Source organism: Bemisia tabaci, chromosome 3, assembly GCF_918797505.1.
Source record: "Bemisia tabaci chromosome 3, PGI_BMITA_v3".
Classification (NCBI taxonomy): Eukaryota; Metazoa; Arthropoda; class Insecta; order Hemiptera; family Aleyrodidae; genus Bemisia; species Bemisia tabaci.
The window spans coordinates 52,391,991-52,418,925 of record NC_092795.1 but is presented as its reverse complement, the minus strand read 5'-3'; the positions used below and the strand labels follow the sequence as shown (position 1 = coordinate 52,418,925).

The 26,935-nt window shown below is 36.9% G+C and overlaps 4 protein-coding genes across 10 annotated transcripts; 1 reads left to right on the top strand and 3 right to left on the bottom strand.

The window, feature by feature from the left end:
* Positions 1-161: 161 nt before the first annotated feature.
* Positions 162-6,807, top strand: LOC140224297 (protein D3-like). Of its 3 annotated transcripts, none has more exons than XM_072298638.1 (7): positions 162-319; positions 1,135-1,372; positions 2,125-2,254; positions 2,652-2,789; positions 3,578-3,656; positions 4,436-4,505; positions 5,188-6,807. In XM_072298638.1, the coding sequence occupies exons 1-6, from the start codon at positions 276-278 to the stop codon at positions 4,485-4,487; spliced, it is 681 nt and encodes a 226-aa protein (XP_072154739.1). In that variant the 5' UTR covers positions 162-275; the 3' UTR covers positions 4,488-4,505; positions 5,188-6,807. The 3 variants fall into 3 exon arrangements, with proteins under 3 accessions (XP_072154739.1, XP_072154737.1, XP_072154738.1); XM_072298636.1 differs by having other exon boundaries at positions 163-319; positions 4,436-4,483; XM_072298637.1 differs by having other exon boundaries at positions 315-423; positions 4,436-4,483.
* LOC109036276 (putative odorant-binding protein A5) lies at positions 6,616-13,725 on the bottom strand. 4 transcript variants are annotated; one of them, XM_072298642.1, is made up of 7 exons: positions 13,671-13,725; positions 12,119-12,203; positions 11,521-11,647; positions 10,624-10,755; positions 8,910-8,985; positions 8,170-8,270; positions 6,616-6,776 (listed from the first exon to the last, which is right to left on the bottom strand). In XM_072298642.1, exons 1-7 carry the CDS (start codon positions 13,712-13,714, stop codon positions 6,763-6,765), a joined length of 579 nt encoding a protein of 192 aa, XP_072154743.1. In that variant the 5' UTR covers positions 13,715-13,725; the 3' UTR covers positions 6,616-6,762. The 4 variants fall into 4 exon arrangements, 3 of the variants coding, with proteins under 3 accessions (XP_072154743.1, XP_018905904.2, XP_018905905.2); XR_002009332.2 differs by lacking the exon at positions 13,671-13,725 and having other exon boundaries at positions 7,996-8,270; positions 12,119-12,720; XM_019050359.2 differs by lacking the exon at positions 13,671-13,725 and having other exon boundaries at positions 12,119-12,720.
* Positions 12,861-21,889, bottom strand: LOC109036273 (protein D3). 2 transcript variants are annotated; one of them, XM_072298640.1, is made up of 5 exons: positions 21,598-21,889; positions 17,526-17,658; positions 16,254-16,397; positions 14,991-15,096; positions 12,861-13,920 (listed from the first exon to the last, which is right to left on the bottom strand). In XM_072298640.1, exons 1-5 carry the CDS (start codon positions 21,745-21,747, stop codon positions 13,719-13,721), a joined length of 735 nt encoding a protein of 244 aa, XP_072154741.1. In that variant the 5' UTR covers positions 21,748-21,889; the 3' UTR covers positions 12,861-13,718. The 2 variants fall into 2 exon arrangements, with proteins under 2 accessions (XP_072154741.1, XP_072154740.1); XM_072298639.1 differs by lacking the exon at positions 21,598-21,889 and adding an exon at positions 19,778-20,211.
* Positions 21,718-26,874, bottom strand: LOC140224296 (OV-16 antigen-like; the record flags this gene model as incomplete). The annotated part of the gene is given in 5 exon segments (XM_072298635.1): positions 21,718-22,486; positions 23,031-23,109; positions 24,817-24,954; positions 25,960-26,095; positions 26,555-26,874. Coding segments are annotated over 5 exon segments (906 nt in total). The 3' UTR covers positions 21,718-22,197.
* Positions 26,875-26,935: the final 61 nt, after the last annotated feature.

Below are 26,935 nucleotides of genomic sequence, written 5' to 3'. Positions count from 1 at the left end.
TGTAAAGTTAACTGCGAGGGCAGTAAAGGCAGCATCTTGGGATCACCAGACACATTTTTGACATCCAAGGACCTAAATCAGCATATTATTTTTTTTCAGTGCACTTTTGAAGGGGGGGGGGGGTTTATATTCTAAAAAATGTTGAGATTGTCATTAATGAATAGGTTATTTTGAAGAAATGCGGATGCCGGTGAAAACTTCGATTCTAGGTTGACAATTAAGATTGATGAACGGTAAGATGATGTCGATAAAGCCCGAATGAGCTGCATGACTTGATGGACTCCTCAGTTGTGATAATACCTCATCGCTATTTTGAAGGGTAAGTTTTTTCGTTTTCATGTTTTTGCTTCACCACTGAGGTAGATTACTTTCTTAAAAGTTCCAACTCTTTTAATAGTTATATTTTTCGTTGTAGAACAGCTGGTGAGTATCCCTATTAAATAATACTTGACGCTAAATTTCACCATTTACTGTGGAAAAACTGGCCAAAGCAGATGCATCCGTTCAAGTGCTCCTTCAGTTCGATGATCATGCAATATGTGCTGCAATGAATTTAAAATTATCGTATTACACTTTTTGCAGATTTGTCAAATTTTACTAGAGGATCTAATACTCATTTTTGCATGAAAACAAGCAAAAACAGCAGCATACAGTAATAAAACGTTGTTTTTATTGATGATGCCGACGCTTCCGTGCCAACTCTTGCGATAGGACCCTCATGGTCTAACGGAAATCGACTCAAGCTCCAGCGCTACATGCAGTGTTTTGTCTGATGAGAGTTGACAGCAAATTTTACGCCCAATTTATTTCTGAATTGATTTTTTTTGAAATAGTTCTTAGAAAAGTTTACAACTTGCTGTTGAGTCGGTTTTTTTCCGAGAATATTTTAGGTTAGGATTTGCATCCGTAGATTATTGTTTTTTAAGTACAAATATACAAAGTAGTAATATTTTATAATACATACAAAGTAGACACAAAGGGTTTCAAGGGGAAAGTACCTACGTGAAATTCGCACCCCCCCCCCCCCCCCACCGGTCTATTATCCGCGAACGCCAAGAATATGTAGTGTACCCTGATCTTAAACAGAGTTTAGATGTTTAAGCAATTTTCATCTCTATTTCTCTTTTTCCTCAGGCCAAACCTGCGGCAGTCAACCGGTAATAAAATGGAAAAGTATAAATGGCTTTATCCTTTGCGCGCTCCCACGCTGTATTGGAGTTTTTTCACCCACGGTTTAATTCTTCTGGCCCATCATTTTTCGCTGAATTCTGCACAAAAACTAAACGAAAAAGCCTTGAAAGATTTGGAACAAAAAATGGAAAAGCAAGAAATCAAAGAGGTTTTGCAAAGACCACCTAAAAATCTCATTGAGGTCGGTACATCCAACAAATGTTGCGTATACTGTAAAAAAATGACTCATAGATTTCTTAGAGAGTCACTCTGAGTAGTTCTCAGCGGCGAAAAAATTGCCTTATTTACGAATGAGTGACATGGATTCGTAAAGGAATATGACAGCGTATGAGTGAATTATACCTGGTTCAAGAATAATCGACGCGGAATCCGAAAAGAATGAGCCTTCGCGTGAGTGAAGTTACCGTTTTCAACGGCGAACCTTTCCGGTCCCAAAGTTAGGTTAACTCAGATTCAAATTCAATACAGAACATTTCAAAATTTACTCGGAGCCGAAATTATTTTTAATAGTGTACTAAACAAAAGAATCTCTGATTTTTTTCTCTAACTGCAATTGGTAAAATTTAAAACAATATGAAGTAAATTTTGATATTGAACACGTTACAAGTGGCTAAATTTTCTTCTCATTCACTATCCATCTTCATTTAAAAATTTTGTAACAGAGTAACGAAGGATGCTTAAAATTTTACGAAGAACCGCAAGATTCCCTGTCACGCGGCTCCTTCTTTGAAAAAGTGGATTTTCACGCACAATTGAGGTTTAAAATTAATTTCTTGAAACATATGCAGTGTTTTAGAGAGCCTCGGTGAAAGTGTGTCGCATATTTTATAATTTAACTTTAAATGAGATTGAACGAGTGAAATGAGCTACTGCATGGTCTATTTTTGCGTACATTGAAAATTAATGCGCCATTATTGTTTTGTATTATTTCAGCTCCAGTGGGATCACGGACAATACATAGTGAAAGCAGGAGATAAAGTAAACATATCTAAAGTGCATGAAAAACCAACTAGCGTTATTTGGGACGCAGAACCTGAACATTTTTACACACTTGTGCTTTATGGTAATTAATTTTCCTTTTGATTTAGAATTTCCGCACAAAAAGCCTTTGAAAACATAACGGATTATTGAGGGCCAAAAAGTAATACATTTGCAAATTTTCAAATTCACAAGATGTATTCATTAGTGGGAAATCCCGCGGCATGAAAAATCGCAGCAAAATCTTCAAGTATTTTTACTCAATTAAAATTACTTCAAGTATATTTACAATATCTCTTCAAGTATTTTTTACCACCTCCCAACAGTTTTGTCGCCCCCCTATCCATTTGGCTAAAATATCCCCTCACAACAGTAGAGGCCACAATTAAGAAAAAATAGTCAAAATTGAAGAAAAAAAAATCCACTAAAAGGTCGGGTTTGTCTAAGTCTCATTATGTTCGTTTAAATTTTACATTCAACAGATTACGATGCTCCAGTGAGAGCAGAACCGCAGTTGCGAAGTTTCATTCATTGGATGATCGGAAATATTCCAGGAAAAAACTGGACAGCTGGAACAACTATTTACGATTACTTCGGCCTTAAACTTTTTAAGAAAAAAGGTGCGTATTTGACCCAGAAACTTCTGAGGAAGTGCGATAGTTACATTTAATTTGACTACATTTTTCAAGAAAGGAATCACCTTATCTGGCTTAGAAAGACCCTGAAGACCCATAGAAGACCCTGTCTGCACAGGAACCTTAACGACATTATGCTCGTTTTTAATGTAAGCCAGAAATACTTTCCTCTGGTTCGCACTATTAATTCCTCATTGCAAACTCATTAATCAAATTCACACTAGAAGTCTCTTAAGGATTATCTCCTCAAACCAGCAAACTTTTAATCAGATTGGCGTGTTTCTTGCTTGATTTTGCACAATAGGAGGGTACTATTACTCTCATAAAGGTACAATAAGTGCATGGAAGTTAAAGAGGCGATAACTGAATGGGACACAAAAAGAATGGCAGTTACAACATAACTAACGCTCTAAACCTATTATTAACACAAATGATACAGCCCATTTTTCAAGTAAAAATTACATTTATCCAGGTATATACCTATAGCTTTTATGCTTATTTTAATTTGAAAGCTGCATTTCCTTTTGTTTTTTATTACATTCAAAAATAACTTCCTTTCTATCTTCCTTACTTTCTCATAGTTGAATTGTATGTCATATGCTATTACTACCTAAAATGATACACATCTTCTATTCCGTCACCCTACATATTAAAAACTTTCGCAGGCATACGGTTAGGTGGAACAGTGTCTGTGACTCTACCACATGAACTGGATTCATGGTCATACATACCCGTACAAAATCTACTTAAATAAAAACTGATTTGTTTTACAGATGTCCATCGGTACATGACGGTGATTTACAAACAGAGTGGAAAAATTACCCGTTACGCGGAGCCTGTCGTCAATAACGAGTAAGTATATCGAATACTTGAAATTCGTACTTTCATTGAACCTTTGAGACCTCCTATGTAAAATTTTTCGTCGAAAAATTTTGGCCCAAAAGTTGCCAAATTTGGCAAAAATGGCATAACATTGACCTATTTGTGGATTATGGCCTGTAACTTGCCAATGGTTGATTTGACGACAAAATTTGGTGGTTCAAGGTCAAAGCTCGTTAAATTTTCCACAAAGTTGATTCAATACTTTTTAATCATGGCAAAATTACACGGACTGACAAGCGGCAAACTGAAATTAAGCACTGAAATCGACGCTTTTTGCGGCTTTTGGCCGACTTTTCCTGTTTTCTTTGAGGAGTTTGCACTCCCTTGTTCACTTGAGACACTTGAGTATTGTCGATTTCTGGATTTGTCCACATATGTGCAAAATTAGGAAATAAAGATAATAGAATAATGCATCAACTTAGGACTTTGGACTTGGGACTTATATTCACTGTTCGTAGGAAACACCTGCTCTGAAGGAATAACAAAGTGTGATATTAAAAGTTAAATTATTTTGAATAGCTGACTTGCCTGGAGTTTTACAAAAAACGGGCCTTATCTTGGATTATTTTTAAAAGTTTTACCTTAAATGCTATGCAATAGGCACATTAGACAGAGCTAAACCGGATATTGTTCGAGAAAAAAAAATTAAAATATTCTCTCGATTCATTCGACATCGCAACTAATATGCAGCAGCAACAGCAGCAGCATTATTAGCGTCTCATTAATTTTTTTTTCATTTTATTTGTCAGGATGAACTCATTCTTCCCGGAGCTTGTCAGCCGTAATGATACCAAAATGTAAGATGCACTTTCATGAGGGGTAACGTATATATTACTATAATTCAACAGCCCTATGTCAATTGATTTTTTTTATCACTATCCTTCGTTTATTTTAGACGAATCATGCTCCGGTATTGAAATCGTTAATGTGCTGGACGAAATATGAGGGTAATTTATGAAGTACGTTTCCCAATTTTACATCTTTCGAATTGGAAAAAAAATTAAAAATAAATAAATAAATAAATAAATAAATAAATAAATAGGAGAAATGAAAAAGTCAAACATGCACGGGGCGCAAACGCAATTGTAAATTTTTAAAAATTTTAGTCACGCGAATTACAAGAAAACTCAAATTGGATAAACCCGGAGTGTAAATTGAACAAATGAGATGAAGAATGCGTGATAGAAAAGAGAAGAGAAAAGTGTGCTGGATCCTGTCAGAAAAATATCATTAAGAGGCTTGAATTTCGACCTACTTTTATGACAGTTATGGAGTCTTTTTTAAGGATTTGATCCTGGTCTTCACTTCCGAACGGATTCACAAATAAGTACAGCTTCTCATTTGAGTCATTAGAACGAAATGATTGAATCATATGAGGAAACGTCCGACATTTTTCGAAAGTTGCAAAACAGTTTTGAGCTGTCTGTGCATTTTTTGAAAATTCAAAAGGTATTATTTGACCAAATTAATGGTGTAATTTTTATGTTTCATTGTAATGCAGGAGTGATGCTCTACGTCCATTATTTAATCGAACAGAATTTGAGGAGAAGTACAAACTTGGAGCCCCTTATGCATTTTTTTTTTTCACGTCAGAACTGGGTGATTCTTGAGTGGTTTTGACTTTGTGTTGCGGCCCTAAGGAATTTGATTCTTCACAATAAGAACATGCTCATGTTGGATGGATTTTTATTTTAGCTCAATACTTTCTGTGACCACGAATTTTTTAGGTTTTTTGGGAGAAGGGGGGGGGGACGTCCCGTAAAGAGATCCATGAGGAGCTGGCGGCAGGGCGTTGAAGAAGAGTTTTTTGATCATTTTAAAAGATGTTGCGTCGTCAGTTGCTCGATAACCTCCAGGAAAAAGGCATGTGTGCCGTTTGGGTGTCACAGAACACCAGAGCGCGTTGTTGTAGGAGCGATTTATATGTACGCGTGTTTTTGATTTATTTTTTAATTCTAAGTTTTGCTTTTCCTGGGCTCGTGGTTTGAGTATTCGTAAAATCATTATAGGGTCTTTGGCACGTGAAAATAAGATATTTGCTAATGGATCATACTACTTCTATCGTGATACTACGCTTATTTACAAAAAAATTTCCCATTTTAAGTTTATTTCAAAGGGAACCCTACTCTTAAGTGGCTAAGATTCAATTGCGTACTATTGTTTTTATATTGATTAATCAAATGAAATGAGATATTAATATAAACATGGACGACGAATAATAAGCTCAAATTTTATTAAACGTCATGTGTTGTGTAAAAATTGTAAGTTTAGTTTTAAGAAGTAAAAATGTTAGTCGCTTACTACGCATTGATGAAAGCAGAATTTCATGAAAAGAATTAAAGGTAAACAACAAAACTTAAGCCTTTTTTACGATAATTTACAACTCTTAATGGGAAGTATGAAGTAAAATGAAAATGATAATGAAAATAAAGTAAGTACAACTCAAAGCTGCGTCGATTAAGAGATTGGTCACTTCTGTGGCAATAAAACTGAGGAAAATGTAGGTACCTATTTATTCTTTCAGGCCATCGCTAAATCTATTTTAAGCACATACGTTACAAAGCACTGATCATATATATTCAAAATAGAAACTATTGGGCCTTTGACTTTTTTTCCATTATGCAATGGGCGCTCAGCATTTAACCTTGGAAATTCTGGAACGTGACATTTTTGAGGATTGTGCGAAGTCTCACTCGAGGAATTTGTAAAGCAAATTTTCACCAAAGGTGCCTCTCCTTTTCATTTACTGAAAACATAGTGAACTCTCCATTGACTGAGGGAGGGACCCACTCACATCTTCGAATGATACTTCTACGGGCTCTTGGAGTTTTGGGATAATATATGATTGGGTAAACAAATTATGCAAATATGCTTTCATGCGGCTTAGGAAGAAAGTGATATAATGAAAACATAATTGACTAATAATGGGTTCCTGAGATAATATCTGTTCCAAATTCTAAAGTTAATGCATCCATTTTCTCTTAAGATTCAATTTTCCACATCTGTTTTTCACTCCAATGCACTGCTTATTTTGTAACTAATATTGATATTTTGAGTTCCGGATATTCCCCATTCATCATTTTATACGACCTGAGAAACAATTAAAAAATATAATCCAAACGTTAGAAATAGTTTTATTTAATTATGACGTCAATCTAAAATACACTCATCTCACGTCTCAGACAATGTATTGCTGATGCAATGTAGGTTTTTACTGGCATTCTCAAAATGTCTATAGGATTTTCTTTGAAGTAACTCGCGTGCAAAATACACTATGAGCTAAAATATCGTTGGATGGATAGTGATGAATCCAAGAAAATTGATTCCAGGGAATTTTCAATTTTTCCCCCATGTGAACTTGTCTTGTTGTGTACTCCCGAAACCGTTCCTATTCTTAACAATGCTCAAATGTTTCAAGAGGCTCAAGGGGTCTTTTGACCCTAAATGAGGAATAGAACTATTTTAACAAACATTCAGTGTTTAACTATAACATACCTTAAAAACTCATCTTTTCAGTGGATCCTAACGATAACTCACTATATTTACTAAAAATAAGATGAAAAAAATATCGCGGCTTTAGAAAATTTTGAAGAAGATCCGCGGCAAATTTGAGGGTTGCCAAAATAGTACAAATTCCTTTTTAATTGAGCTGGTAGGATGTCATTGCAGTTTCATTTGTAAGGTTCAATTCATACGATAAAATAGATAGATGCCAAACTTTCGTTAAAACTTCCCTTTCCTTACTCACACGTGGAAAGGCAGCGTCAGCTCCCATCTTCCCGAATCAAAATGTGAAAGTAAATAAACATCCCTCATGAAAAGAGCTGTTTATAGGTCTCAATACACGATCAAACTTCTGAACCAATTATCATTAATGTGTCAGGAGTCATTAGTCTTTTCGAATCGCTACTTCGCTTTGTTTTAAAATGGAAATATGGCAGAAATGTTTCGTGCGGCAGATGATGACACTCCATTATGATCAAAATTTGACGGACCGTCCAATTTTGATCAAAGAGGTTTGTTGCATGGCGACCATCAGTTATCAACTGGTCTACCTTGATCGGAATTGGTTCAGAATTTGATCGTGTGTCGAGACCTTATGAACCACTAGGAATACGGCCATTATCGGTCAAAATGCGCAAAGAAAATTTTCTTGGTTTGAGAAAATATTATGATGATGATACGTTTGGTTTTGAACTTAAATTTTATGAAAAGTAGCTACATGATACGCATTTTCTCCACATTTAGTTCTTCTCTTACAAAATCTGATTCATGCAAGAAAAGAGGAAAATTCTGAAAATTGACTTACATATTGTCACTCGGTGAAAACACTAAGGGACCGTCTCCACATTACGTTGGGCCATTTTCGATTTACACCCCCCTTTCATAGCTCGTGGGTGCATATTGTCATTCATGCACGGCCTCTTATTCTATAGGAATCAGATGGGTCCGCTGTTTCCAATCGATTTAATTTTTCAATCACCTTCGTATTTGATGGAGAAATAATTTGCAGCATTTGGATGATCCATGTTGTATTTCCTCACAAATTCAAGCGTCGAAAAGTTGTCTCTCCGCTCATCGTCTCTACGAAAAAAGGGAGATAAATAAAATATTGGAATCAATTTTCTACCTTTAAGAGTCAAAAATCCTTTTCCATGGGTGTATACTTTTAATTTAAAAAGGGCTTAAACTACCTTTGTCGGGGGGAGGAGGAAGGCTCAGGGAGCGCATTCTCTGTGTATGGAGTCAAGCAATTTTCCAATTCTCCTCCTCCTGCTCACTGTAAACCGATTCTAAAATGAACTTTGCTCTAATCCTGCTTGGTTTACAATTTCTATTTTCAGGCATAGGTAAGTTTTAGAGAATTGAATGAAAAGTCAGGACAATTAGACCACCACAGAAAAAATTAGAATAGTTTTCATATATGACTGAATCATTCCCTGCATCATAGTAGGATTTAAGGTATTTCCAACATAAATTTTTGATTCCGTGCTGCAAGACGAAAAAATGAAGAAAAATTGCAGCCTTTGCTTGTAAGCTTATTGTAGAGTCATGTGTATGTCATTCAGCCCGAATGTTAATGTATTAGAAGGGCAAAAATTTAAGTGGTCCCTCTTCCTACGTTTAGAATTTCTGAATTTACTGAGGTCAATAAACTTCATCTTCTGAGTGAAAGGATAAACCAGTGATCATGATCGTAAAATTGACTGAAAGAGGTCTTACCGTTTGGTGATCACAGGTTCTTTGAAGTCAATCTTATTGCCTTGTTCATAAATTACGACGAGAACTCTATGTTTACCTGCAACAAGCATACATAATTACACCTTAATTTTGAGCGGATATTTTAAGTCATCCACTAAAGAATGAGGGAACTATGAAACTGATAAGACTTATTTGATTCATTCTCTCGAGATTTTTGTTGCTCCTGTTAATGTTAATATTATGATTGTCGGGGAAACATAAAAAAATAATGGTTCCTACAAAATTGTAGGGAGTTTAATCTTTTTCATGTGTAAAAACTGATAACACGATACAGTTTGGCAAGGAACTACGAAGAACGTTCGCTTTTTCTTGAATCAGTTAAACTGATTTTTCTTTTCTTTCTCTCTCTTTCAAAGGGAAATAAATGTTGGTGAATTTCTAAAAATAAAAGTTATAATCTGTGGAACTGTTAACCTGGAGTCATAATTGGATTTATTACTGCCAAACGGAACCAGAGACAGGTGGGAAAGAAGAGGTGTGCTCGTTAGACGAGGACTGTAAGAATGAATGAGAATTATAAAGCGCCAATGACGTCAGCGGTGATAGCTTTGGTATCGGGATTGACGTCTGGTGTCCTTAACTTATGAGCCCTGTCCAAAACGCTCTTGGCACATGCCCACATGGCTCATGAGTGCCGCATTCAGTCGACACTAGTTCTGCTTGAAATAATGTAAAATCCTGATTTTCTTATGCTGTTTTCTAGAGCCACACCCCGTCTTTCCCGCTCGTCTTTTGTTTTGTTTGGCATGAATTTGTCCGATTGAAACTTACACAACCTCAAAAAGAAAAGAAAAAGAAAACTAAGTACAAAAATCTCTTTTTGTGAGAAAAACTCAAGGGACCCGTCGATATCTTCGGTACTGAGATAATCTCGTTTCAACAACATTCGCTAAGAAACACTTGGACGCATTTTACCATCATGGTGCAAAGGACGCAAGTGCAAACTGGCGCGAATCAGAAACAAGGTTCTGTGTTTGCTTATATTTGAACCAAGGGTTCGAAATTATATCGAATGACGTAGTCCCTAAATCATTCCATGGCGCACATAGCGAGCGATAGCTCTGGTATCGAGAAATTACGAATTTACAACGACCAAAGTGCGCTGCTCGTAGCGTCGTGATCGCGCAATGCGTGAAGTATTCCTACAGTCTTGAAGGCGTTAACATTTGTTTTGCATCAACCGCATTGTGTTAGGCGCGACAAGTTCAACGCGCGGAGTTAGTGTTTTTCAACTGGTCACAAACTCACACCCATTAAGTTTTTGGACACTCTGTATGGATTACTGTCCGTTAAAATGATAAAAAAATCCATAAAATATAAGTAATTTTCCTCTGTTTTTTTTACAAGCTGTTAACATCATGCCCGCACCTCTTGTGAAACTGCGCCAATTTGTCAGCCGTTGGAAACTCGTAATCAACGGCAGCAGTCATTGTTTACGCTCTTGAGAAGGTAGATTCTTAAGTATAAACCCGCACTTTGACCCATGAGCTAGGTCGACGGCCGCTCGCTATAGAATTTGCTTCGTTGTCACGTTCGTTACGTCGGGTGGATAATACATGTTTTATATACAGGGTGTTCAAGGGACTGATCGATTTCTTCATAAAGAGGTTCTCGTTATAACGATAGCCGTTAGTGAGAGACTACTGTGCATTAACGAAATGTTTTAAACACTGACCTGAACTCTCTGCAGGCTCTAAGATACCATATTCGGTAATATTCTCACCCGAATTCCACGCTCCGCCCAAAATGTTCCCCACAATCCACAGTTGGCGCTCTCGACGCGGCCATTTTGGGTTCGCATCAATGTCTAGGAGGAAACAAAATTCAAATACTAGACTAGGCGTGCATTCATTATTTTAATTTACTAATATCCCAATAGAAAAACTAATAGGGTATACTTTTGATGTTTTAAGTATGTTATTTCGGAGGATAGTTTAATGTTATTATGGAGATGATGCTTAACAAGCGCGTACTCAGCTAAAATTCCTTTTCAAATGTTTCCAAGAGCATTGATTTGTTGAAACTATCTACAATACCGTGCTGAATAAAAATACAACGAACATACAAAATTGCGCCTTTGAAGATATCTTGTCATATTTCCCTTTTTTAAATGATATGGTCATCAATGACCGTTAGTGCACGAACTTTTGCAAGCCATTTGGATCAGTGATATTAGTATCATAGGCGTTTAACTCTCCGCAGCAGGTCATCTACTATGATTTATAATAATATAAATATTCGTTTCCACGTTAGGTGATACATTTAAATTATAAAAAAAGAATAATACAAAAAGTTCGGCTGAATTTTGATATCCGTGGTGAATGAGAGGCAATTCACTTTTTCTTGGTGAGTAGCTCCTTCCCCAGAAATTTCCTCTGAAAATTGGTACCCCTAGAGTGTAATTTTTTGTTGTTTTTGTGGTGGAATAACACTATTTTTCCATTCACTCCCCAACACTGATTAGTCAGGATGCAAAGTTTGACACTATTTCATCAGAAATCATGAACTTGCGCTGTAATTTGATAATTGCGTCATCCGTTGAAAATGGTTCCTACGTTTTTGAAGCGATTACCTGTGAATATAATTGTGTAGTAGAGGTGACAGTCTGGCATCCATTCAACACTTTCGGGATGCTTCTTATAATATTTCTTGGGTATTACGTTACCAAAAGTTGCAAGGGTGACATTATCGTAATTGATCTGACGAGACAGAAAAAAATGAAGGAATTAAAGATCTGAATATCGGCGAAAGCTCGGTTCTTTGACCCTTTACAATTACATCTAAATAATGGAGAGGTGGCAAGTATTTGAAACGATGACTTTCATTTATAAATGGAAACCACAGAGTGAATTGAGTATGAAAGGAGCCTCAATCCTTAGGATGAATAGTTTTTAGAGGAGTTACGAGAGAAAAACCTCATCGAATAACTCATTGTCTTGTATCAATGGACGTAGAAATTACATAATTTAGTGATTTGACCCAGGATTTACGATTTGGTTAAAAGTTTACTGGCTTGTTTTGAAAATGAAGGGGAAAATAATGACAATGACGCATACGATTTTATAACTAGCAGAATTAAGGCGCTACACAATGTGTCCCCCTTTGTGAGTTTCCCAAAAAAGTTTTGTGAATTGCAGACCACGAACAATATCAAAATAAAATTAAATTACCTCTGCAATGTAGATCGGTATTTTGTCAAGTATGCCGGGTGTGATCTTTTCTTCCAACAAAATATCCTCCATATTTCCGTCTCCACTCCCTAGTAACGGTACAATCTGACTTAAAAAACAGCTAACTACTAATAATCTTACACGGTAAGACCACGGACTAAATCTATACATTTTTGAGAGGAATGAAGAGGCAAATATGCACCTTTTGAACCATTAAGTGGTATTAAATGATTCTTAAATATTACTTTTAACTTAAAATATTACAAGGTCGTCTGTGCGTCCTCCACGTAAAGTCGATTTAAAAACAATGGTTAATTTTTACAGTTCTGTGCCATTTTTAGCGCTTTCAATTTTCGGATGTAAGTTGAATCATAAATGAAATAATAATTAAGAATGTAGCAATCACAGTACTTCAGAAAATAACTAAACAACTATTGATCTTTTTCCGAAATAGTGGCTGGATGCAACAGCATCTCACGAGAAGAATGTTTTGAACACAGTGTTTTGTCTGCTGTATTCCGGCAATAAGAAATTTAAGGAGTGATTGGCTTATCCGAATTATTCCATCATTCATTCATTATTCTATCAAAGTCCATTTCCGACTAGCTACTCTGTACTTTCAGATCAGATAAAGACAGCAGAGAGTACAGTTAAAAAAACGCATCTTTCAGAGGCTCCTCCATGATCCAATCCTTTCATTGTAATAGACTAATAATTAAAGTAATAAATTAAACATCACAAAGTATGTAGCATCGTTTAAAAATTATGCAAAATAAGCCGAACGTATTGATAATTTTCAGGAACAAAAAGTACATAACATAATGTATTAGCATTAGTGTCTACATCAAAATCTGTTACTTCAAATTTATACCGCTCGTTAAAAAACCGAAACATTTGCAGGACAAATCGGTTATGGAAAATGCCATGTTTGGTTATGGAGCTTTTATCATTGAACTAATAACTGAAGCAGAATTTCACGAAATATTCCTTCCTCCTGTGACTCACAAGACATGTGAGCCGGTTGAGAATAATTCGACTCTTCAAGAAAATGATTCCATAAAAACTCACGGATAAAATTAAGTGATCATTTACATTGAAGTTATCTTTGATGTTTTTGGAGAGCAGGAACTTTGAATGTAGGGGCCCAACAGACGTAACTTTTGTACTCTAAGTTGAACCACTAAAAGTACTAAATTAACTACATTTCATTCCGTGCGTTGAATCTCACTGCTTCCTAAACCATAATGAGAGAAAATCTATTTCGATGTTTGGTTTCTAGCATTGGTCTGTAGACCATTTTGTAAAGTTGATTTGAGTAAATATCTTAAAATAATATTTAACGTCAAAATTTGATTGAATAAAGTTAAAACAAAGGAAATATCTGAGAACTGATGTATGAACATGATTTACCAGATGAACAAAATATAAACTACTATTTCCCTCGCCTCGTTCAAACTGAAATAGCTGTTCGGCGAGTTAATTGAGTTACTATATGATGTCTCAAAAATCAAAATGCTATTTGAACGGTTAGTCTTGATTAAAAATAAATAACTTGCATTCCATAATATTGATTAACTCATTGTCACCACGCAGCATTCACTCAATTGAGATCTGGATCCCAAGTTTCGTCCCTCCAAAAATCATAATTATGTTGAACATCGTAGTCAGTAGGCTTGATATATCCGTAAGTCGTGTTCACTCTTCCGTAGAAGAAATTCCCTGCCCACGGTCTGCTAAAATTATATTTTGCCATAAATTTTCTGGTGGAAAAGTGCGCTCGACGTAGCCGTTGATCAATGATACTGAAAACACGTGAGAAGAAAATGATAGGTTATTATAATCGTCCAGGCAAAACCAAAAATATCACCAGTTACTTATGATGGAAAATTCTTCATTTTTGTGAATTCCTCTTCTTTACTAGAATTTCATATATTCTCGGATACGATGTATTTTTGATTAACTTGTTAAGAAAAAGCTTGGTTACTCAGCAAAAACTGCATTCTTTAGTTTTTTGCAAGTGGGACACTGAAAGCGAGGAACCTTGGACGTGAATTACAGCATTTTTATGCAACTATCTGTAGTATAGGCGAGACGAATTCTTTGTATACTGTCTGCTGATCAATTTCCAAAAATAGAAAATACTGTTTTGACCTACATATTTACGGACAAGGTATTGACGGTAAGTAACGCTTGGATACCACCATTCGTGCACATTGAATGTCTAAATTGCCTAGGAAAAAAAATTATAAGGCGCTTCGGTTGTCTCTTCCTCACAGTATTGTAAGGCCTGCAATGCGATAACAATACGAACAGCATATCCATAACCCTGTGCGTGGACTTAGAATATCAAGGTTTTTCCTATAGATTTTAATTTTTTTCGCCATGAACTATTTATATCTTCGACAGTTAGAAATTACAAATAATATTGTTTTCCTGAGACTTTGTTTGACCAAGCATTCTACCTCAATAGATGTTGAACTAATGTTTCAAGTTTGTTTGTGACCTCTCACATCTTTCAAGACTTTTCGTTGGGATAGTAAGGGAGCTCCCTTAAAATGACTCTGCAATTTTTTTCTCTACGAAATCTCATTCTAAGAGGACTTAACCCAATAATTTTTAGTGACACTTTTTTGATTCGAAAAAAAACAGAGTCTACGTTAAAAAATCAGTTTCCTCATGTCTTGCAAAAAATTTAAGTGGATGATGTGAGACTCGTAACTAATTTTTGACTCTATATTTTGGGATATGTCTTTACTATTGACAGTCAAAATGAACTGTAAATCAATTTTTCTAATAGCGTTCACTGGTGTACTCATGCACTGAAGATTATAACCGTGACCATTTGGCATTCAAAATTCAAAAATTGACTTACTCAGAATCTCTGAAGACGTCATACTTCTCTCCCGTATACTGCTCGTCAAAAGGTATCCTTTTACCGTCCGGATGTCTAAATACGAGAAACACATAACGCTTCCTTGCTGAAAACAGAGTTCACTGACATTAAGTCGAAAGGCAAGAGTGTTCTATGAACACTGAGCTTTACATTTTCAATCAAATAATTCTGGTAAAGCTAGAGGAGTCATTAAACCTTCCTCAGTTGCGGTTAAACTTAAGATTATTTAATTTTGATTAACCGGTGCTGGTCTGAATTCAGATCATGTAATAATAATTGGGTGAACGGTCGACCAATCCTTCTAATTCTTTTTTATGTGCCATCCTTAATCCAACATCGAGGTAGTAATTTCTCACGGTGGAAAATATTGAAAAAAAACACAACTCCTAGCTTTCTAACCCCGCTTAGAACTTTAAATTTAGTTAAATAAAACTCTAAAGAAGTAGGTTTTTCTGAACCCACCTCTTCTGTGTATCGGTTTCTACATTTTTCTTAATAATTATATTTTAACATTCCGGGTCCCTTGAAGTCGATATTTTGGAAACCCGAGATTTACGAGATTAAGAGAAAAAAAGAGCCCGGATTTGAATTGCGGGCCGAGTGGCATCCCCTATTTTACGAATCGTCTCTGATTGATTGATTCGTCTGGTGCCCACTTTCTTGCGCCCTTATGGAAAATAACACGGAGTTCATTTTCCATGAAAAATATCTCGAAAACAAGGAAAAATCCATACGAGATTAATCATAAGGAATAATTTATAGAGATTTCAGAAATCAGTTCGCCAGATTTTTATGAAGAGATGTATGGCAATATATGACACTTTTTTCTCAAACACACCGAACAGTGGAATTTTGTTTTTTCATGACACCAAGAGTCATATTTCAAGTTGAAAAAACAAAAGTCCAGGTCGAACCGTATTATACCCATCAATATCTTCAAAAAAACCTAGAGAATTTAATTCTGAAATCTCCGACGTATAAATGTTGCCTTGTTTCCGACATATTTATGACGGAAAACGAGCCCCGTGTTATTTCTCGTAAAGGCTCCAGAAAGTGGGCACCATGCGAATCAGCCCATCAGAGACGACTCGTAAAAGTAGGGGGTGCCATTCGGCCCGCAATTCAAATTTGGTCTCTAATTTTCTCTTTGATTTACATACAGCTGTCGGATTTTTGACTATTTTTTGTCTGGAAAATTGTGGAATATCCTTTGAATTTGGAATAGTAGGTAACAATACTTACAATTTGCCTGCCCGAGTTCCCATATCATACCAAGGTACTGAGTGAGCTCCTCACCCCTCTGCCAGTGCACTTCGGGGATATTCACGACCATCCAATGTTGCCATTCTTTTTGGAATGGATGCTCTGCCGTGGGTGCATCGGGGTCTAAACAAAGAAGGAACTACTCGTCATATTGAGTCTAGCTGTGACTATCAACAATTTTAATCTGGTTTAACGATTTTCCCGGTATCCACTTTGTTCAAATCCACTTGCAATTTTATTATGAATAACTAACGGAGATTATATCTAGCCAAACCCACGATTATAGTTTCTACGATATATATTATTGATCAAATTACGTGGAATTTCGGACACAACATTTTGAAAATGAAACCGTCAAACATTCTTCATCGACATATATAACTTTACGCATATCTCATCATGTTTTGATCATAGTCCTTGAGCTATCCCCCCCCCCCCCCATTTATCAATATTGTCTGATAATTTTGTCGAGAAGTGATACATGATAACCATTTTAAAATTATGAAATAGAAGCAAAAATGTTGAAACACTGTAATCGAGATTCTTGGATTAGTTTCACCGCCACACAGTGCGGCCCTCTGTGGACAAAAATAAAAAAAATTCACAACTTGACATCTGAATTTCTTTCTAGAGTTTGTCATCTTAAAGATATTTTTGACTTACAATGATGGTTAATTTCCAAGTTTTTTGCTCAAAACTACTTCAAATTTGGGTGGGAAGTGGGAGGGAAATGAGCCGGGAATCACTGGTCCATAAGAGATACACGGGAGAAAGACGTCAACTTAAAATGAAGATTTCTCGCTTGAAACGCAAAATGCTCTGAGTGGTTGATATTTTCTTAATCCTCAGATATTCAACTTAAATTCTATCAAAAAGATCTCGTGACTTTTTGCGACTACCAGAGATATTTGAAGTTAAAAGATTGGGTGTTTTACGTTGCTTTCACATCGTTAACGTAGCAGGGCTGATTCGAGGTTGCCAACTTCAAATGAACTTTTCTCGAAAAATACGCCAAAAATCCTGAGATGTAACATTTTCTTATTCCTCGAGTGTTTACTTTGATAGCGCCAAAGGGTTTCCTATGTCGGTGCTATTATATTCATTATTTAAAGTTATTTGTCTTTTACCGATTTTTGTCCGCATCGTCCATAAGGATGCCGACTGTGCGCCGATTTGCGTGTTCGTGATTATGTCAAAGTAATCAATACAAAAAGTAAATAAAGTAAAATAAGAAAAAAGAAAATCTGTTACCTGTCATTATCATCGTGTAGTAATCATTGTTCTCATACGGCCAGTAAAGGAACAATGGCTTCTTCTTCATTTGAAAATAGTGAATATCATTACCATAGTCCACATCCACGGTCGGCCGTCTACGGTAGTCAATCTAACAAACCAATAAGTGAAGGATATTTTTCGATAATTTCAATAATGATGCGCCGATAATTGCACCAAATAGAAAGGAACCAAGCCACATCAGCTATTGCCAAATTTAATTGGCTAATTTAATTTTTTACATGAAAACAGTTGTGCGGATTTTCATGCAAATTTCAGTGAATTTTCTCCACAGTACGAAGCAAATTTCTTAACATTTTCAAAAGGATCCGCACAGAAGTTTTCTCGTAAAAAATTAAATTGCTCAATTAAAATTGGCAATAGCTGATGTGGCTTGGTTCCTTTCTGTTCAACGCGATCCAACTGTTATTATACTAAATGATTCAGTAGCGAGGCGTGAATGATCGATTATCGATATCTCTCCATTTGAAGCTACGATATAGAATCGATTACAAAAGTGTTCGTTGCGAACACCCTGTTTATCGATCCTTTTTCGTAGGTTAAAGTGGCATACCAATCGATTTATCGCAAAGTACGCCACACTACTGGATGCCGGAATAGTGGAACCACAATAATTGGCATATATGAGTGGTGGAGTAGGATTGAAACAAGCACAAACAAAAGTTCAAACTCCACCTTTGAAATTTTCAAAATGTTAAACATTTTCGATGTTGGTCATCAATTTAATCATTATAAGTTGGGGGAAAAGTTGGAGGTGGTTAGAATCATCGTCCCTTCACCTGTGGTTTGGCAGATTGGCGTCGGCTTTGTTGAATATTGCGTGATATCCTTGTGAGCAGGGGCTGGATATAATGACTGCTCTAACGAAATGTTCCCCTGTCCCGTGGTATCGTTTTTGAAGCGGGAAGCTCGAAAAAACGCAAGTTTCTTCTTATGCAAATTGTGAAGTATGGAGTGCATTTCAGACTTTGCCGATACACTCATCGTGATTTTTGAGACACTTTCTATGAGAGACATTTCTTGTTTTTGCTCTAGCAAAAGTTTGCAACAGGCCCATTGCCAGGGCCGGATTTACCTACTTACCGCCCATGGGCCGCTAGTATTTTGCCGCCCCCTTCTCATTCGTTTTGAAACATCAATGAAAACCATCAAATGAACGTGCCAGCGGGGGAGGGGTGCATAAGACGCGTTTACTGGTGTTGAGCACATTTTTTGGGAAAGCCCTGTCAACGCTACTAGCAAAAGTTCACGGAACTTTGCGCGAAAGTTAAGTTTCGTAAACCTATCTCTGTGTGGACAAGGCCTTCCGTTCATAAGAAATGAACGAAAAAAGTATGAAAGAACAAACATAAATGTGGATTAATGATTTTAACTTCCACCGCCGCGCCTCGCAGACCGCAGTGTGTTTGACGCAATGCGTGAAGTATTCACGAAGTCTTGTAGGCGCTATGCGTCTCACGCTGGTCGCACTGTGTTTGCCGCAATGCGTGAGGTATTCATGCATTCTTGTAGGCGCTATCCGTTTCACGCTGTCAGCAATGACCGCATTGTGTTTGATGCAATGCGTGAAGTATTCGTGCAGTCTTGTAGGCGCTAATATGTGTTACATGTCGATCGCCGCGCCGAGGGCTTCTCTTTTTCATCTCGAGTCCTCATCATATCTCTCTACGTAAGTCGCGCCGTTCCAGACCAAATTGCGTGTTTGGTTTCTCTCTTAACTCGACTAATTAAAGGTTAAAGGTGCTGTCTCTTGGATCACTGAATGACGACAAAAGTAGAAATTACTATACTCTCAGAAAATTAGAGATTTTGTCGCCTTTTCTCGTTTGTAATTTTTTTTTCTAAATCCGAATTTTTTTTATACCTACGTTTAAAAAAATTGCAAAATTTGCCGTCCCCTATAGATTTGCCGCCATGGGCCGCGGCCCATGTGGCCACCCCCTTAATCCTGCCCTGCCCATTGCCCGATGATCTCTGGGAGGATAGGGGGCAATGGCGATTGGGCGTCGCAGAGCGCGAGGCTGCGCTGTGAAAGCGACTTTATGTAGGTAAGTTGGGGGAAAATGGAGCCGTATTTTGTGCTTTCTAAAGATAAGAAATGGACGCAAGCGACGGTGATTAATATAACAAATATTTTCGTAGTTCTTCGAAAGATATGTGATTAATTTTTAATAAACTATTACAACGTTTAACTATTATTCCCGTCTTACCCTCATCAGATGGTCCGGCGCCAACGAAACAACATCAGGAACAACCTTGTGTCTTAAGAAAACTTCCTCTATGTCTTTTGTTGTCCTCGGGTACTGAGGATTGAACGCAAAAATAATACTGACTTTCAGAGCTATGATACAGAGTCTCGGGGGTAACTTATCGGCACTATCAAAACAAACCATTTTTACAAAATGTTCAAAACACCGATCATGAAAAAGCGTTCAAAATTCATCATGCAGTAAGAGCTCCTCGAGCATTGCAATAGTTGCTAGCACGAATGAAGGAAAGACGACTGTGCGAAAAATCAAAATATTCGTGATTATGAAGTAATGCTATTAACTGAACGCTTATCAGAATTTTAAACAGCTGTAATTTACAGATCTAGAATGTGATATGCAACATAATCTATGGAAAAAAGACTACTTTTTGAGTGCCACGGAATAATTAAAATAACACCTTGATATGTAAATAAACCTTGAAACTTGATGCTATCTAAGTTCAACGTCTCAAAAAAATACTTTCAGGGTCGAACCACTTTCATTTTCAAGACCAAGGCCGGATTAAGGGGGTAGCCACATGGGCCGTGGCCCATGGCGGCAAATTTAGGGAGCGGCAAATTTTGCAATTTTTTTTTTATGTATGTATAAAAAAAAATCGGATTCAGAAAAAAAAAATTATCAACGAGAAAAGGGGACAAAATCTCTTTTTCCTGAGAGAATAGGAATTTCGATTTTTTTTCGTTTTTCGGTGATACAAGAGACAGCATCTTTAATTAGTCGAGTTAAGAGATGAACTAAACACGCAATTTGGCCTGGAGCTTAGCGCAGAAAGGAATGATGACGAGGACTTGAAATGAAAAGGACAAGCCCTCGGCGCGGCGCGGCGCGGCGGTCGGCATGTAACACATATTAGCGCCTACAAGACTGCGTGAATACTTCACCCATTGCGTCAAACACTGTGCGGTCAGAAGCGGTTGGCGTGAAACGCATAGCGCCTACAAGACTGCAGGAATACTTCACGCATTGCGCCAAACGCAGTGCGATCAGCGCGGCGCAGGCGCAGCGGCGGCGGAAGTTAAAATTATTCAACCTTATTTATGTTTGTTCTTAAGTAACACAGAATTCAATTTTACACTGAGTTTTGACTCACTAACGACACTTTTCAGTAACTACTTAAAATTATAGTGGATCTTAGGGGCTCTTCAACTTTATTCTAATAATTTTAGCCCGCTTACAGTAATTTTCTGTTTTCTTCTTAATTTACAATCGAGTATTAACCAACCGGAGTTATTAGATTTCTTCCTAATGTTTCTGATTACTTATCCCAGACACTGACGTAAGTTTCGTTGCATCAGATTATTGAACTTATCAGCAGAATACATCAAACATTATAATGTTGTGCTCCAGGGCCGTCCATGTAGTCCGTCAAGCTAGTGAAGTTCAGAGGTCTGAACCCACCTTTATTCATCGCTGGACAACTAGTCAACCGAACTCAAATCCTAACTTCGCAATGACTCACAGAATGCTTGACTTACTACTTTAACATTTATAATAATTTTCACTGATTTTTCAATCAAAATCAGTTTAATAATTCGAAAAATCGGCACTGTCTAAAGAGTTTAATGTTACATCCCACAGTGTCACAAACTTCTCCTCTTCGTAACGCTCTATCTATTAAGTCGATACAAAGAGCTTTTTATTTCGCCTCTTAGAGAGAATCAAGTTTTAAACGGACTTCGCTCCATTTTAAGATCGAAACCGCATATGTATCCAAATCACACATTTCAATCACTTTACGGTTTAATTACGACCTCGCATACCTGTAATATTAGATGTAACATACGTAGAAACATTTTCAGCAGAAAAACAGCAGAACTTCGAACGAAAAAAAATCTTTTAAAGGAAAAGCGAACAAAATATGCAAGAAAAAACTCACACAATTCTTCAAAAACACATTCACTCACGAGCATTTTATAAAGTTGAGTAATCAAATCGTTAAGGCAAAAGTATTTGAACCCGCTGCGTTCTCTTCGTTATTATCAATTGGACGTATTGCTATTAAACGGAACTAAGCGCCATGGAAAAGCATTGCGAGTATAGGACGGAGCAATCATCGCGTTCCGCAACACTCGCCAATCCAAGCCCCCCCCCCTCCCTTCCTCCCCATAAGACGCTTAGTTCCGTTTGATAGAAATACGTCAAATTACAAAAATTTGCAAGAAAGAGCTATGCGAATGGGACCAGGAAAATAGCGATTTGAAATTTGCGATCGTAGCATGGCACGTATGCCCTATTCTGTAGCGCATTCCTAGATATTCAAGGTTATTTTAAGCGTGCTGTAGTCACAATCTGTGGTACATTGCACCGTGACCGAAAAAGGAATCAACATGTAAAGTTGGTATGAGAATCGATGAACTAGGTCACTGAGGATGTACAGCCACGGTGGTCCTTAAAGCAGGTCGGCGGGTTCCAGTGTACCTAGATCCCATTTTCCGAGTTGGTCTCAGTCGCCTGGAATTTGGGCTGTTCTGAAAAACTGTCGTCCATTCTGACGACAAGGGCCTAAAGAATGGCGTGGTCCACCTTCTCATCGTGGGAATCCAATTATTAAACTTGACTTGAAAAAAATTGACGGCATGAGGAGGTCCCAAATTGTATTTCTTTGCAAAGTCTCGAGTGTTGAATCTACTTCGTTTTCGTCGGGGTGGTCTGAAAAAGCGATGATTAATTTTAACAACTCATACAAAAAATCTACCCGTCTAAAAGATAATTTCAAGAAGGGACAAGGAAAACGTCAAATATAAAGAGTAAACATCGACACGTTTTAGCACTCGTGTTTTTTATTTTAATCTTTTTGAGAATAATAATTGTGTTGATTTCTTTGACTTGAGTGCCAGCTTCGACCCAGGTGAAAAAAATATCAACAAAATTTCGGGTCCTTTAGGGATCTCATCCAACTCTGCGTCTCTGCGAGATTTCCATCAATAACTGGGAAGAAAGACTAAACGTTTTGTAATATAGAAGTAATTTTGTATTGTTTACATTCCAAACTAATGTTAAAAAACTAGAAACTTCCCCATAACTTTTTCTTTTTACTGCATGGAACCGTCGAGAGGCGTTGCGTTGTATGAGCAAAAGCAGACAAAGGGAAGTTTTGAATTTTTTGACATAAGTTATTGATGTAAAAAATTATTTCCATCAATATTAAGCTAAAATATTAAGAATGAGTCTAAAAATGACGGGAACAACTTACATTTCATACACACTCGGCTCATTGAATTTGATTTTTCCGTGCGGTTGTTCAAAGACGACGAAAACAAATCGATGAGTTGCTGTAATCATGGCAAATAAGCAGTGTATGTATGGAGAAAGTGTAGTAAAGTGAAAAGAAAGTGCTGATTCTAAAGAAATAATTTTGTAAATAATGACGGGAAAAAAATTTACGGATCGATCCGAAAAAAATTTCTCCAAGTATAAAACTTCTATAAAATATAAAATTATTAATCAATTTTAGTTCAGCTGGCAATACCTAATCTAGGGTGTATGTATGTATGTATGTATGTATGTATGTATGTATGTATGTATGTATGTATGTATGTATGGTTGGTTGGTAAATACATTTATTTGGTGCTTTAACATTGAAGCCATTAACACCGTAGATGAGGAGAGATCGTCAAAAAAACATAATTTAAATATGTATGTATGTATGTATGTATGTATGTGCAAAGCCGCTTTTATAGCGCTCTTTGGCGCCTTGCAACCCCTAGCCGCCAAAGTCCCCTATCCTCCCAAAGCCCTTCAGGGAGTTGGCAAACCCTCATTTCTTCTAAAACCCCCTGTCGCCACCCTTTCACTGGGCGTCCCCTTCGTCTCCTCCCAGGAGGAACCCAATCAAGCAACTTCTTTGGCAGCCTTTCGTCCGTCATTCTATTGACATGACCATATCAGACAAGCTGTCTGGTCATAACGTCGAATATGATGTCATTTTCGACTCCCATGATCTGACGCAGTCTTTCATTGCGGACCCGATCTCTCCTAGAAATTCCTGTAGACCTTCTCCAGAAATCCATCTCCATTACTCTTAGCATCCCCTGTGTCCGCTCCTTCAGCTGCCAAACTTCGCATCCATATGTAAGAATACTCTTGACTACAACGTTGTAAATTTTCCTCTTGTTCTCCTTGGAAATCCGTGGATCCCAGAGGATTCCATTTAACATCGCTATGGCCTTCCTTGCCAGGGTGTTCCTTTCCTTAATCGCTTGATCAGTTCTTCCATCCTGGGTCAACCGCACCCCCAAGTACTTATAGTGCTCGCAGCCTTTGATCTGCTGCCCATCCTCAAACTCAATGCTTTGCTGATCACCTCCCAAAGTCAGTTTCTCGGATTTAGAAATACTGACTTCCAAACCCCACTTCCGATACTCCTCTACTAACTTGCGCATCATGTAATCGGCGTCATCTTGTTCTTGTGCAATCACCACTTGGTCATCAGCAAAGCATAGAGTGAACAGAGTTTCAACCTCACTCAAGGGGACACCCATCCCTCCACATTTTTTCTTCCATTCACACCTAATCCTTCAACCTAATCTAGTAACTAAATAAATTAAAAATAATTTTATACGTCTGATTAGACGAGGGAATCAAATAGTCTAAAATTGAAATGTGAGTCCAATAGCTTAAGCTTAGCTTACATATCTTGTATATTAGGTTATATTATCTTGTGTTTATATTGCTTTCTTGTATATTAGTTTAATAATCTTGGTTTTTTGCTATCAGTTTCTTTCTTTTACAGGTTTCTCTCTCTCTCTCCCTCTCTCCCCCCCTCTCTCCCCCCTCTCTTTTTCTCTTTTTTTCTAATGATAATTTTGTCACGTATCTGCCAAAGTTTTTACTAAAAATCAAAATCCGAGACCGAAAATAGTTCTTGCATCACCCTATTGCCCCTGATGAACAAATTATTGCTCTTTGCTTCACTTACTTTTTATTATTTTTTTCTCTTTTTTCATATTCTGAGATTTGATCAATTTTAAATAACTCACCCTCTTTGTCTGGAGGTATCGTCCCAATATATTCCGTAATTACGTCTCCGTGCTTAAAGTCATTCTCGAGGATATTTCCAACCAGCCAATGGTGGAACTCGCGTTCTGAGGGATTTTCAGGGGTCGGATAATCCGGATCTACGACGTGAGGAAGTCCACGATTAAAGAAAGTCATGATATCTTCATAATGGCAAAAAGCCCTGGACGACAAAACGGAGTTTCTGGAGGGCTGAAAGAGCGAGTTCTAAAGAATATTCGACCCTCGACGGCTTTAAAACACTGCCACTCAATTTCAGAGGAGTTGGAAATCTGCCATTATAAAGGTCTTATGCGACGTTGATGACCCTTGAGGGTGGAAATTTTATTCAAACCATTTACTATATGTAGTATTTTGATAAATAATGTTAACGATTCCTCAAAACTCAGCCCCCCTCCTCCAAGCCATTTTCAGTAATCTCCATCCATTTATGAAACAGAGATGTATGAAGTGTGACTGCATACAAGGAAGGGATCTTATACCACAGAAAAAATATTTGAGACGTCTAAAATCAAAACTGGCAATCTCCATTGTCCCGTCCAAAAATTGTGCAATCATTTTAATTTTATATGAAGAGCAACGAAAATTTTTAGCCGTTTTCAAAATTTTCCCAAAATATCTTGCTTCATAACAGAAAATTCACAAGAAAACATGAACATGTTCTTTCAATATTAAAATTGTATTGATCGCATAGTTTTTAGACAGGGCAATGGAGATTGCCGGTTTTTGTTCTAGACGCCTCATTTTAGGGAGAGCAATTATTGCTGAGTTAAGTTGAAAAATTAAATTATAAATTTCCAACAAAAACTCATTCTAGTTTCTTAAAATATAATTCGCGAGTGGTTAAGTTTAAAGCTTTTTTTTCCGGGACATTGCTTTTTTAAATAACTGCCTTCAAACGTCCAAACTCCTAAAAACCGGGTTGATTTCTTATATTGGACGTGTTTTGTGCGTACCAAAACGTCCATAGAACAAACCTTTGCGCTGTGAGCAATAACTGAATTTTAAGTTCTGCGTACTGAGATCCGTTTCCGCATGGACGGTTCTACATGTCGTAACTAAATAATAAACATGCAATGCGTTCTATTAGAATATTACCATTCAACCTGTTAATATTAATGTATAGTAAAGGCCACTTTCGTACGGCCAAGAAATCCGGGTTGGGTCTACTTCACACTCCAGCATTTTGAAAATCGTTCCAAATTCGACTGTCATATTCTTAATCGGATTATCGTAATGCACCTGTTAGACAGCAATGTAATCAATGGAGTTAAATAAAAAACATGAAAGATCTGATAATTCAATGATTCTTTAAAAATGTAATGATAATAATATATTTTTTTTAGGATAAAAGTTTTTATTTCAAAGGGTGAATAAATTGCGTGAAAATTCCTTTACTTGAGTGCCATTTGAATAATTATTCTTGGAATTAATATTATAAAATGATTGATCAAAATCCAAGTCTGATTGAATTATAGGTATAACATGCCGAAAAATGTTGATACGGACAAAGAAGCCTACAATTTAAATAGAGAAGAAGAAAAAAAAACTTCTGAGAAATGTTGGTGGGTAGTGTTGATATTTTACTGTCGAATAAGGTCACGCCAAACTAATGTTCTAAAAATGATGATTTCCTCCATGACCCCTTTAAAGCTGGTAAAATACATCGTTATATTTAATAGGTTGGTATATTTTACTCACCCGAACTGGATATTTCGGTGCTACGTCTAAAACGTCCGGAATAATCTTATACTCCTTCAAAAGATTTTCAATTTCGGCTTGATTTTTCGGATTATTTCGAATTGGAGGGTCAGGGTATGGATTAAAACCTGCAGGATCAGGTAATGTTATGCCCGAAAAATTCATTTTTCTGAAGTCGTATTCATCGGCTGGTCCGATGGCAAGAGAATTTATCGCAAAGAGAAGGCTTGAAAAAGGAAAAAGCATAGCCTTTTGTCCCTGCATGGTTTGGTAAAACTAGGCTTAACTGAATGATTGATGTTAAATGATAAAACGCGAGAAAAACTTTTCAAAATTAGTCAGTATTCGGAAATGAAAAAAAATTAAGTAAAAAGAAAAAAA